This window comes from Agelaius phoeniceus, chromosome 2 (genome assembly GCF_051311805.1).
Source record: "Agelaius phoeniceus isolate bAgePho1 chromosome 2, bAgePho1.hap1, whole genome shotgun sequence".
NCBI lineage: Eukaryota > Metazoa > Chordata > Aves > Passeriformes > Icteridae > Agelaius > Agelaius phoeniceus.
The window spans coordinates 73,089,092-73,102,829 of NC_135266.1; the positions used below are offsets into that span (position 1 = coordinate 73,089,092).

Here is a 13,738-nt window from a genome sequence, read left to right on the forward strand (position 1 = left end):
CTCTTCTGGTCCTCAGTGCTTCACAGGTGTCAGCTTCCTGGAGCTTCTCATGGCTTATGGAGTGGGAGGCTCCTGACTGACCTAAGGTCCTCTGAGTGAAAATGGCACTTTCTCTTGCTGCTGTGAAGAACAATAAATAACTTGCTGTCATCAGTCACTGCCTCCCTTCTAACAGAACCCCTCCCACCTCAACTCAGGGGCAATCTAGCATGGTATGCTGAGCACTCCTAAATGCCTTCAACTACCACAGGGAGGTAGGCAGGCATCCTCTGGAACACTGGATAATCTACCTTTGTGAGCTCTCTCCAACTCTCTCTGCAGCAAATGATAGCAGTAATATTTGAACTGACAGAGGATATATTTATTTTTCACATAAGTCAAGACACAAAAAAGACATAAATTCCAGCGCTCCCAAATACAGATGTTCATGAGCCTAGAAACAAGTTAGTACACAGGGAGGGAATGAGGATATCACAACTTCTCCCATGCAACATTCTTCCCTCAGTTACATCTTGAAGTAACACATCCCGGCTTTCATCTGTCATCAGGGTGGCACCCCATAATCAAACTCTGTCTGACTATCTCATTTGTTGCCAACTCTGACAGCATATGTGCCCAGCAAGATTGATATCCAGATCTGCAAGAGTTCCTTTCCAAAAATCTCTGCAGCAACTAGACACAGTAAAAAAAAGCAGTTTAAAGTGTAGACATTTACAGCTGCACAAAAATAATCTCTGCTCCCCTTACAGTCAGAGAAACTGATACAGGGATTTCTTTGCTTGAGATTCAACTGAGCCACTTCAACAATTATCTTGGGATGAGACAACTCATGCCAAAGGTGAATACTTACCTCATTAACAAGAGCATGAGGTGATAAATTCAGATACAGACACCTATATGTAGACATTTCTTTTTAGTGGGATGAAACTTACCCACATCTAACACACCTCTGCCCTTTTACAAAAACCTTCTAGTGTATGCTTTAGTCCCACCAGTCTCTTCTGTTCCTCAGAAATTAGGTTATGGCTGATTTGCTGTGGATCCTCTGGACTACTTCAACTAAATCTCTCCATTATAGACCAGCCACAGAGAGTCTACACCTAAGCAGCAGGAACATGAGACCCATAAGCAATACTAAAGCCATGTGAGCAGGAGATTCCCTAAGCCTTGTGAACACGGGACAGTCTGTGTATCTCAACTTTTTGCTCTTGGCATAGCTTATGCCTTCTTGGACACATGCGGTTCAGACATTCCAGAATATCAACTCCTTCAAGTTCCCTCAAGATCTTTCACTTCTCTAGAAAAAGGTTATGTAATGGCTTGGAAATCCTCTCTGGCTGTACTTAGCAAAACAGCTCCTGCCTGACTACTGCCAAATGGGGACTGTCAACTTTATCCATAGCTTTGTTCGGGATTTTTATTAGTGCCATTATTACTGTGCTTTTGTGAGTGGATCTAACAGCAGCTTTGGTGCAGCTACAGACTGAGGATCCCTCACCAGCAAATATATCAAGACTGCCCACAATATTCACACAAATAGTAAAGCTGTTTTTCAGCTCTGCAAGTGCCAAATGCAGACACCTATGGAAAAAGATTCTGCTGACTACAATGAACTTCATATTAGGACTTCCAAATTTTTCAGAAAGGATTGCAGAATCTTCTATAGTGAAGCTGTGTGTCTACCACACACTCATTCAATTAGGTTAGATAATATTAAACAACTAAACACATACATGGAAAATAATCATGCCTTCCCCCTGCTCATATAAAAATAGGTGCTTATACAAAAATAGGTGCAATCACAGCTCCTAAATAGTATTGTGAGCAAAAGAAGTAAACACTGTTTGAAATGATGGAATACATTACAGAAAACAGTAATTTAGAGTTTTATTATTTCTTTCTTTTTCACAGAAATAATTATATATACTTCACCATCTTCAGTAGTATTAAGGATGTGATAATTAAGGTAACTTTAATAAATCACAGTAGTAGTGCAACATGTTATTAATAGTTGCTCTAGACTGAGGTCTGGGAAAAGAAATGAGAAATAAATATACAATGCTGCTTCTACTTCAACATTTCCAGAAAACACATATTTTAAAAATGTTTTACAGGTTACAATACTGATAATTCTATAATTGTTTCTTTGGTAATACTGTGAAGTAATGCCTTGCCATCTTTATAGTATTTTTTGAACTACATAATAATAGTTATTTTAAATTATATCGGTCTCAGTCACATTGCACTTAAAAATATAAAGTCAGAGTCCCTAATAAATCCTTCTGGTTTTTCAGGTAACACAGATAAAATTAACTTTGCTAATCTTGACATGTTTTATTGTACTCTTATGCACAATTTCTATCCCTCTCTCTTTTTAAGTACAGAATCTATACAGCAGAAAGTCTTAGGCAATCTTAACTATAGTTATTACTGCCAACTCTTCCTATAAAATTCAGGGTGAAATACTGGTATAATTAAAATTGATTGCAATGCTCACACTGATTTCAGAGAATGAAAGAAAAGAGAAGAAACACCCCCTGAAATACACCAAGGGGGTGTCCCAGCAACACAATTCTATATTTACATAAGAAGCACTGGTAATAAGATTTCAGGAAATCCTATGATTAATATATTATAGGCAAAATATATATATATAAATGTGCATATATTTGTATATATACAAAAGTACAGGTTAAGGGTCAAAATTACAGGATCTTACTTAGACATAGGTCTCTCTTTTTAATCAGTGCTAGCAGCACTGCAGAAGAATGTTTGCAAGGGAAGAAAAACGAAGGATAACTTATTCAGGTGAAAACATGAGGAAAATACAAGTGCTAAAACACATCATTTAATTCCATTACTTAAAATGCTTTCAAGGGACCTCTATTATTGTTGCAAAACTGCAATGGGATCTTATCATTAAAAGATAAAACAGCAGTTGAACTACAGTTCTCATCTAATAGCAAGAAAGTCTCCACTCTTCAAAGATTTATGTATACAGTTAATTTTATGCAGTCAAAGTAGCCTTGCTTCAGACCACAGAATTTTTCAAAATGCTTAAAATTAGGTATAATATATGAAACTTGTCACAGAACTGAGACCTATAGCCTAACTTGGAATGTAATAGCAAATAAACTTTCCAAATCTAAAAAATGAATATTCCTTCACAAAAGAGAATCAGTTTTGATCTGCCTTTTGCATTCACATTAGTGTTTAAACAGTCTGTGTACCATTTCTTTAATAAATCAAATATTTGTCACAAAAAGGTCACTGCCAACTTAGAAACTGCATTTTAAAATCTTTCCAATTCCATTACTGTTATCTTCCATTCTCAAATTATTTTTTTAAGTAAGAATTTTGCTTTCAACTTTTTTTATCTGATTTTCAACTTCACTTAAAAAAAGTAATTCTGAAGCTTGAGGGAACTTGTGTTACATACACCAGCAAAGTTTTTCAGCTAACTACATACAAAGAGTGTGGGAAGACAGTGTGTTAGAAAGGTCAGTATAAATGAATGCTATGAAAGGTATTTGGGGACACATATCTTAGATAAATTTTAATTCTTTTCCTTTTAAATGGACTCTATCATGATAAGCTTTCAAGTAACTTTAGCAAGTTGAAAATATTTGGAGATAAGCTATATTTATAGTGTAGCTCCTAACTGCAAAGATTGCTGTGAACTCTTATTTATGAGCTGAATAGTGTTATCTAGCCACAAAATGCTCATATTTATTTTCAGATCTACTAGTGGATGAATGTCGACTGTCTAGTAATTAGTTCCATTTCCATCATCTCCAAAGCTTACAAAACAACTGGACTTTTTGTAAACTAACAGCTTAAAAGATTCTTCATTGGAGGAAGGTAATTCAGATTCCTTGAAAGTAATCTCTCCTCTATCTGTTGTTCGGTTTTATTTTCTTTTTTTCTTGTGGAGGAGGGATAGATAGAAATTATGAAAATGGTCAAGGCTGCACAGGGCTCTGAGCAACCTGACCTAGCTGAAGATGTTTCAGCTCATTGGAGGGAGGTGGACTAGATGACCGTGAAAGGTTCTAACTATTCTATGAATAACAGTCTTACAAGGCAGCTTTGGAAATCCCTGAACTCAACTTCTAGCCTTCACCATGAAGACCTGGGTACAGGACTTTTGAGCCTCTGGATAGAGACCAAGGTATCACCTGGCCAACTTTAATGACTGTTGAATTCTGTCAATCACCCTGTACTTTTCTAAGTGTGCTAACAACATTTTGTGTTATCACTTTTCTGAAAACTTGTCTTCCCTGTGCTTACATCCTTACCTGCTTCAGAGTGTTTGCCTTGTACTCATAGGCAAACAGACTGTTCTCATGTTTGCTAAAGTAAAACAGAAGTGATATTCTTCAGAGACCATATAAGTTTGACTGGGCTAAAGAAGGTCTGGCTTTGTGAGACCTTCCATTTCAATCTTCTGTCTGACATTGGGCAAAATATAATCTTACAATCCAGTTCTTGACTTATAAAACCAAGCAGTGATATTTGTTGTCCTTTGATTAGCTTGTCTGTTCAGCTCTGCCAGGAAAGTATCAAAATACTGTTAGCACACTGTACAGCCTACTAAAATTTCACATTTGGTTGGAGCTTACTGTCATGTGTACTTATGTTAAATAAGTCAGACCAACCCCCACGCTATTTCTTGTGAAATGGGGACATGTATACAAAAGATGGCTTGCCAGCTTCCTCCCTCAACTTAGAAACAGCTGATCACTGCCTTCCCCAATCCAGTTTATGCAGCATTTTAAGTCCAGGAAGACAGACAAGCATGATGGGTGGCCTTCAGACTAACCAACTGAATCCAGCTCTCAACTCTTATTCTGTAAGAAAGGGTTTAGACAGAATGTAACAGGAGTTAATTTAAGCTGTTCCAAGAGTAAATGAATGCTGGCACTAAGCCTAATGCTCTTGAGGGGATTGCAGTTCTAGTAGAGAGTGAATCCCTCTTGGAACTTGGCCTAACACTCTTAAAAGACACTGAGATATGGAAGTGGACCTTCAGGCATGAGGAGATGTATGTTTACTTGGCTTTTTCTTTTTTTTCAACTTTGTAACAAAACTTAAAAGGAGTAAGTTTCTGCCAAACATGATTTCCTAAGAATGACAGGACTCACAAAGGTTCTGTTTCATGGTGGTATGTTTTTTGTCTTTTGATGTGACTTTACATTATATTCATTGTGCCTAATAAAAGACTAAGAAAAGACTGCATTTAAGCATTGTTACGTAACTATTCAGTGGGACATTGAACCTTAAAGAAAAATTGCATTTTAAACATTTCAGAAAACATTTTATTAGTATTTTCATTTGCTTTTTCAAATTTTCAGCAATGCAAACACCTCTAGTACAAAGTGTGATGTCACCACACAGAAAGCATTTTATAAAAAAGCAAGTATGACATCTTGCTAAATGTAATGATTTCTGCTTATAAGAGCATGGAAGAGCAAACTGAGCAGGACAGCAAAGGGAGGTAACACTTTAGTGCTGCAGCATACAGTAGCTGATGACATTTGTCACCACATAACTCATTTTGTCTGGTGAAACCTTTATTATATTTACCAGACTGTCAGCATCAGACCACAGAGATCTTTGCTTTCTGTCATAAACCACCCTGCAGTGATACTGCATGGAGTGCAACAGGACTCTGTCTGACTCACCAGGAGTTTTCTAGCTGTTTAAGGCGTGTGTTCTCAGAGCACTCACAACTGTAGCAGCACAGTGACAGCAGCACAGCTGTGAGCAGCACGAGTGGCAGCTTCATATTCCGGGAGCCTGGGCCCACGAGGTGAATTTACTGCAGGAGACAAGGGGTGGCTGAGGACACTGAGCTCGCCCATCAGCATTGCGTGCTCTCAGCCATATGAGGATAGCTCTCCATTCACACTGCAGCTGCATCTGTTCCAGGCAGGAAGGAATGTCATCTGAGGAAAGACAAATGACCTACTTATTGCTTTTTACTTAAAGGAAAACTGAAAATGCCTGTCAGAACAATGAATTATACCTCCTTGCCTGTGCTGTGGTTGTGTATTCAACACCAAGGGATCTGGCATTCAAAAATCAAATCTCTCAGCCATCCTTCACAAGATGTTTCTAAGATGTTGCCAGCACTCATGAAGTGCTTGCTATTGGCTTACACAGAAAGTAAAGTCCTTTTAAGGTGTTCATAAAAATACTATGTGTCAAACTGTAAGATTGGGATGGAAAATATTTTGTCTGTCTAGAGGGAAACAGAAATAGGCAATAGGCATTTCCTACAACTTTTACAGAAGAAGTGGGATTTTCCAGTATGTTTAACAATTGACAGATTTTGCTCCTATGTTTTATATTGGGATTAAAAAGGCTTTTCCCATATGAGTTATTTTCTAGGTCTCTGGGAATAGGAAAAAGCTTTTGCAATGTACATTAGCATGTAGAGATGGAAACCATTCATCCTGGTTGTTGCACTCCTGGGTGATTTTGCAATGAGCAGTCATTTGTGTTCCCCAGAGAAGGTGTTTTTGAAGTGTTTGTATCCTGCTAAGGACTTGAGTCCTGAGATTCTTGAAGACGTCTCAAACACTTCACAGAATGACACTCAGTGAACAACACATGCTAAAAGAAAACTGGATAAATTCTGAAATGCCATTTGTTAAATGACTGAAATGATGCTCTGTGAAACTGAATTAATGACTCTGAATTCAGGTCAGAGAAGGAGATTACTTTGATGGCAGTGATGGATGACCCTCTTTTGTCAGTGGATAGAGGGCAAAAAAGCACTTCCATGTTTCAGAGCCCATACCAGAACATTTGTAATGTTGACAACACAGCATTGGCTGTCATATCAGAAAGAGGTGGAAGATACAGTTTGCTAAAACAGACTGAGCACCTTCTGAAGGCCCTCAACCAAAGACCAAAGTAATAGCAAATTACATGCAGCTGTTGTCTCAGCAGTCTTCCTCCATTCATATGGAGTCACTAGGTGAACTACTCTCATTACAAGGATATTGGCCAACGTGCCAACATACAAATGACATTTAACTTACTCTCTGCTTTAATTCATATGACCTTATCATTAATTCTCAGTGGCCCAATTTTTGAATGTGATCAACTAATGTTTGAATGTAACCAACCAAGACCTAGAAAGCTTTGTTAAAACTATGGCAGTGAGAAAAAAAAAGCAGTCTGAAGCATTCATGGTGAGTAGCAGTCTTTTGGCACAAGCGTTACTGCCAACCAAGTCATTCTGTAATGCTTCTCAGCTAACACCTCTGCCATGACAATTTCTGTAAACTCATCTTCTGTCATCTGTATTTCACGAGAAATTCTACTCTGCCCTTGAGAAGGACATTGCAAACTTGCTCATGCTTTTGTTGGTTCTGATCTGGATCACACACTGAGCAACACATCCATATGGGCCATCAATGCCTCGGAAATCATCAGCGCCAGGTCAGCCCTGATTGTGGAAGCTCACCTCACCTGCCTTGCTCAGAACCCCGGGATTCCCGCAGTACCCCCAACCCCGCCCGTGACCCATTGCTCCTCATGCTCTCAGCAGTGGGAATCTTCTCTGGGAGAAGAGTCACACCAGGGAACGAGGCGAAGCTGAGCTCTGTGACAGACACACGGGGGTGGCCGGGGCACCCCTGGGGCCGCAGGACCGCTGCGAGCGTCGCCACTTTTCACTCCCTACCGCACAGGCCAGGCCTTTCCTGCCCCCTCCCCTGACACAACCCAACACCTAGTCCCTGCCCTGCCCGCCTTCCCTCCCTCCCCACCGGGAACCCGCCTGGAAGGGGCCCTGCCGCCTGCCCTCACCTGGGGGCTCCGCGGCCCGGGACGGAGGCACCGGGCGCACTCCGCCTGCGTTACAGAAACAGGGCACCAGTTAGGTTGGAAAAGGCTTCTGGGATCATCGAATCCAACCTGTGGCCCAACACTGCCGTGTCAACCAGCCCATGGCACTGAGTGCCACGTCTAGTCCTTCCTTAAACACCACCAGGTCCCTGGACAGCCCATTCCAACGCCTAACCACCCTTGCTGTGAAGAAATTCCTCCTAATGCCCAACCTAAACCTTCTCTGGCGCAGCTTGAGACTATGTCCTCTCGTGCTGTCGTTTGTTGCCTGGGAGAAGAGTCAACGCCCGCCTGGCTACACCCTCCTTTCAGGTTACCTCTCTGCCAGCTCCGTCCCCTCCGGTTGTGCGGGTGGCGCCGCTCCCACCGGCGGAGCGGGGCCGGCGCGATCCCGCCGGGACCGGGCTACAGCTGCCCCCGCCCCGCGGCCTCGGGCCCGGCACTGCGCATGCGCGGCGCAGCCGCCGCGGCGCTTTCCGGGAAGATGTCGGCGGCGTGGAGAGCGGCGGTGGCGGCGGCCGCCCGAGCCCCGCTGCGGGGGCGGCTCGCCGGGATGCGGTCCCCGCGCAGCCAGCGCCGCCCGTCCGTATGGGGGGCCGCCGCCGCCGCTGCTCTGGTCGGGGGAGGCTGCCTAGCGGCGTGTTACAGCGGGCGGCCGCGCGTGTTCCCGACGGTGCTGGCTCAGGTAAGGCAGCAGCATCCCCGCTCCGGGCGGCGGGCAGGGCTGGCGGGCGCGCCGGGAGCCGGGGCGCGGGGGCGGCTGTCGGCGGCCCGCAGACGGGTCGGGGTCCGCGGTGGTCAGATCCCGTCGTGAGGCGGGACTGGGCTGCGGGAGCCCTCCTGGCCCCGGTGGTGTGGCAGGTAATGCGCGTCCCGGCCCCCTTGGCATCACAGCGTATCTGTCACTTAACGCGGAGCTGCCTCGCCTCAGCGGCCGGGACTCCGCCGGTCTCCGCAGCCGGAGAAGGCAGGGTTGGCCTTAGCACGGAGCCTTTCCCCTCTCACCTTGACAGCCCTGCTCGTGCTGAACGATGGACCTGTGTGCTTTGCGCAGACACACGGCCTGTAGTGAGCTCCGCGTGTTGCTGGTAACTTCCAGGGGAAACTTTCACGGTACCCGGTCTGCATGTCAGGTGCTATTAGACAGTCATGCATGGCTTTGTCTCTTGAAAAAAATATATATAGCTATTTCACGGAAGTAGTACTTTTGTAGTTCGTACTTTGTCTGAAATGCATTACACAGACTTATTTCCTCTTATTATGTCCAAAATGTGTGCCCTGGATGCTAAAATGTGATTTGCCTTGGAGCGTCAGGGCACTCAGAAGGGTGTTCAGAGACAGATTATTTTTATTTATAAAATAATCTTTGTACACGATTTCCCAACTTTATCCTTTTCATGGAGGCAGTGAGCTTTTTCCTCTTCTTCCTCCAGATAAGAAGTTACTGTCAATTAGAGTTGGTTTGTTATTTCAAACTGGAAGACCTAAATGATTTGTAGGCCAGAGGGTTTAGGTGTGATGGGTGAAGAGGTCAGTCTATGCTTGCAGTGCCATTCATCTACTTATATCTAAGAATTTTTGGAAGTATTGAAGACTTTGTATGCTTTGATGTCTTATCTCTTAACAGTGATTAAACAGGCTGAACTACAAGCAGATAAATAGCAGCCTTTATTCTTGAGGACAACATTTATTTCTGCATTAAGAACAAATAATTACTTTTTTAATTCTTTTTTTTTTAATATTGTATCCTTCATTGTGGAAAATACTTAAACTACATCTTCTTAGAAAACTCACATTTTATTAGATAAGCATTTTTGTAAATAGATTATATAGTAGTCCTGGTCCTTGGACTAGGACAAGTTAAAACTTTGGACAGCACATGTTAAAACTTTAATTTTCTATATCCATCTCCTAGCAAGCAAAGCATCCATTACTCAACAGATATGCTACTGAAAATGTATCTCCTTGTTGTTCTTACTTTTAATTATGTGAGGTTTTTAAGCAGCATTGCGTTATTTTTTAAAAGTCCTGTCATTGAGACCAATCTCATTAATACATGGAACTCTTGCTAAAGTGGATGTGTATGTAGGTATATATAAAAAGTGTTAAATGTGGGAAGTAATCACTTTTAAAGGGTGTTGAGTGAAGAGGTCTCAGTCTGGTGCTGATGTGTTCCCGTGGAATAGCTTCCATGAAATGCATGGACAGTCCTATGAGTACACTTTTAATAATTCTCAAGAGGCAGTCCAAAAGTCTAGGACTTACTTAATGGGTTTGGAGATAGTAAATTGCTGGACTCTTCAAATGTTTGTTCAATTTGAACTTTACAGTTTTCCCATAAAATGATTGTTGGAGAAGCTAATTCTCCATATATGTTGTACTCCATGTTGCTGCAGGTAGTGTACTGAGCTTTTTAAAACTATCTAAGAAATTACCATGCAGAGCATAATGCTGCAAGTGGATTGTGAAAGCTATGAGCAACAGTGATACAGCCACGCTGCAAGTCTTTTAAGCAGTTTAGATGCTACTTGTGACTTCTGATTGATAGAAAATAGCCCAAAGTGAAACAGTGTTGAAACAAGTAGTCACCTTTATTACATATTTTGAAGCCATCCTTTTCTCAGGTCAGAGACTGTGGAATCATGAGATATGAAAATTCTTTACACATTCTCATAGTGGATAACCTTATTTTCTGTTAGTATTCCTTCTCATTGTAACTAATCTTAACCAGCCTTGCTTGAGCTTGTGCTGACAAACAATATTAAACTGTTTGTTCCTGTCGTAGTATGCTATGTAGTGGGAATGTTGGCAGCATGGTGTGTGAAATATTACAGGTTAAGGCAAGTATTTGAAATTAAACAGCGTAATTTTCATTATCTTTGTTATAAAGGAATATGTAGTGGAAATGTTTATACTTCTGTATCATCAACAAGTCTTACTGGTTGTTCTTGGGAATGCAGTGGGATTATGGTACAGTGCTTCCCAATTTTCCTTGGTAATGTAGTCTTGTCTGTTTAATTGCTGCAAAATTGGTCATAATTATTTAAAATATTTGACAAAATAAAGCTGACAAAGTGACAAGGTATCTCCATGCTGTAAAGAACCAAAATAATAAGATTTTATGCTTTTCAGCAGCATTACATTATGATTAAAAAGCTCTGTCGTTACGACCAATTTCATGTCTGTGTGTGACTCTGGTGTAAGCATAATTTGAGCCACTGAGTAATTTTCATTCTTGTCCTAAGTTACCATTAGTAACGTCTTTGCACAAAGACTTTATTGGAAATACTTCCTGTCTGTTTAGGTTAAGTAGTTGAAGTTGGTAACTCTATTTAGATTTTCTGTTTTTCTCACTGAAACTAATCTCTGTCAAGGTAGTCAGACATTTTTCAGTTTTTCCTTATTCCAGGCAATTTCAGACATACAATTTCTAGTGAAGCTGGCAAACAGCATGCCAAAGGTAATGTTCTGTATATTTGGTACTTTTTTTTTTTTATTATTTCTTTCTTCTAAAGCTTTTGAATATCCTAAAATCAAAGACTGATACCTTTGGCACCTAGTTTCTCAAATCTATTTTTAATTCCTGTCCTTTCTTCCTGCTGGAATTGGTTTAATCCTGCTTATATTGGTTAGGGGCACCTCTGACTTCTGCTCAGATTAAATGAAATCCAGCCTAACACAGCATAATCCTGTATGAGTCTTTGCAGAATCAAAGGTCTTTCAGGGTCAGATAATCTGTTTTCTTTTTGTGACTTCTATGGATAGTTTCTGTTTTATTTTGTAGTGGCGTGTCTCTGGTTTAATAGAATTGTTTATTCTGACAATGACTTCAGTTCAGGGCTTTTTTTTTAAATTTTGGCCCAGGTTTTTTGTCAACATTTTCACTAACACTTACTTGTTCTTACAATGTACATTAAGTGGTTAACATCCCAGTAATAAAATGTTCTATATTTGATGTAATATACCTCAGATGTAATCTTTCATGATTTATGAAGTTGTTTTCATTCTCTATCTTCATTTGCTGACCTACTGTTTAGAAACATATAACTAATAATATGTTGGTGTAAGTCCTTAGTGTTGATTGTAAAACTCTACAAAGATTATTATAGTAAAATGAACACAGTATTTTTGAAACTTTTTCTTTATAAGTACCAGGTGTTGGTTCCATCTACACTTGATATTTACCTGTGAAGCTACAGTGACAATACCCAAACCAGATAATAGCCTTTGTTAGAAAAAAACTAGATCAATTTTCATTTTTTAATAAAATGAGCTAATTAGCTTGTATCAAGAGGACAAAAAAATAAGGGGGGGGGGGGGGAGGGCTTTTGTTCTACCAGTGTAACTCAGAATGGAGATTTATGTTGAAATCACTAAAAGTATTCCTTCTAGTATCCTAACCAACACAGCCAGGTCAAAAACGTTCACACTGCTCTGCACGCTGCATTGATATTATACAGGCTGTTTTTCTTTTTTAGTAGTGGAATGGCACAAGGGTATATGGTTTGTGACCATGATCAGACTTGGTGTATTGTCTCTTGTGCCCTTTTTCTCTCAGAGCATGCAGTTTGCAATACTAACATGGCTCACTCCAGCTAAATTTGGAACCTTCCAATGAGCTGCAGGCTTGATCTTGGACACACACAAACTGCAAATGATAAGAAAATTCTGAGCAGCAGCAGGCTGCCAGAGGCAGTATATCCTGCCTCTGCTGAGTTTTTTAATGCCATGTTTAGGTCACTAGCTTCAGAAAGAATAAAATTTGATTTGCCCTTGCAAAGTTGTGATCCCTGCAGTGTGTCACAATTGGCACTGAGTCTAAGTCACTGTTTTCCAAATGGGGCTAACTAGAATTGTTACTAGCACATATACAAAGCTTTATGTGTGCAAAGTCTTGTCTGCTGATAAACATTACATGTTTCAGCACTCTGGTTTTTTAGGGTTGTGGGAGCATTAGCTGATACCTCAGTTAAGCTGTATGAAATATTTAAGTAAAGTGGAAATCATAACTAACAGAAATTTTTGGGGTCTGTTCTTGTTAATACTTTCTGTTACATGGTCATAGTCTAATTGGTTCTCTTTATCTTACCTTTTCTGCTAATGCTGTCTTGCATCAGCAATCTTCTTCAGTTATTCCAGATCAGAGGAGACTCAATTTGTCTCTTGGAGGTCTTAAATACTTATATTGTATTTGATCATACTGAAAATATTAAGATAGTGCTTATAGCAGTTAACAAACAATTTGTGATAATTTGTAAAATATTTGAAGTGTCCGAAAATCTAATTTTATTTAAAATGCATTTATTGAAGCAATTCTATTTTGGACTGCAATAATTTTATTATCTCAGTTTAAACTGCATTGAATATTTTGTAATTTTTTAAGTGTCAATGAGTCTTAAGAGAAGCAAAGATGGGAGTGGTAACTTTGTATGTCACACTACCCACACACTACATGGGAGTGGTGACTCCCATGTCACACACATGGGGGTGACAACTTCTATGTCACGATATGAAAACTGTTATTCTGAGCAACTGAGAGTAGAAAACTTTGAGTGATTAAAACTAGAGCTTAGATTTGTTTACCAGGTCTATATGTGTACTCACTATGAAAATTTATTTTGGAGCTATTGCCTTACACCTTTTAAAGAAATTAGAATACTGTAAAAGATTCTCCAAATACTAGCTCTTTCAGGGGACACTCCCTTGGTTCTGCCACTGTGGAAAGGTAAAATAGTATATAAACAAACGTAGGGCTATGCAGAACTCAGCTCCACAGCTCATAGGATAATCTAGGGAGAGTGCATATATTAAATATAACTTTATCAGGGGCTTAGTAGAAATCTCTGGACTCCCAGACTTGGAAGTTGTTAAAAAAAAT

The 13,738-nt window shown here is 40.4% G+C and overlaps 1 protein-coding gene and 1 long non-coding RNA gene across 2 annotated transcripts in view; one reads left to right on the forward strand and one right to left on the reverse strand.

Annotated features, from left to right (window-relative positions):
• Window positions 1–1,858: 1,858 nt before the first annotated feature.
• Window positions 1,859–8,329, reverse strand: LOC129132361 (uncharacterized). Its single transcript, XR_013180956.1, has 3 exons — window positions 8,178–8,329; window positions 5,685–5,948; window positions 1,859–4,850 (listed from the first exon to the last, which is right to left on the reverse strand). It is a non-coding gene; the product is annotated as an uncharacterized LOC129132361 (long non-coding RNA).
• Window positions 8,329–13,738, forward strand: part of MICU2 (mitochondrial calcium uptake 2) — a 135,624-nt gene continuing 130,214 nt past the window's right edge. Inside the window, exon 1 of the mRNA XM_054654374.2 lies at window positions 8,329–8,545. Within this exon, the coding sequence (XP_054510349.2) occupies window positions 8,345–8,545 (201 nt within the window). The 5' untranslated portion in view covers window positions 8,329–8,344. The remainder of the gene's footprint in view (window positions 8,546–13,738) is intronic.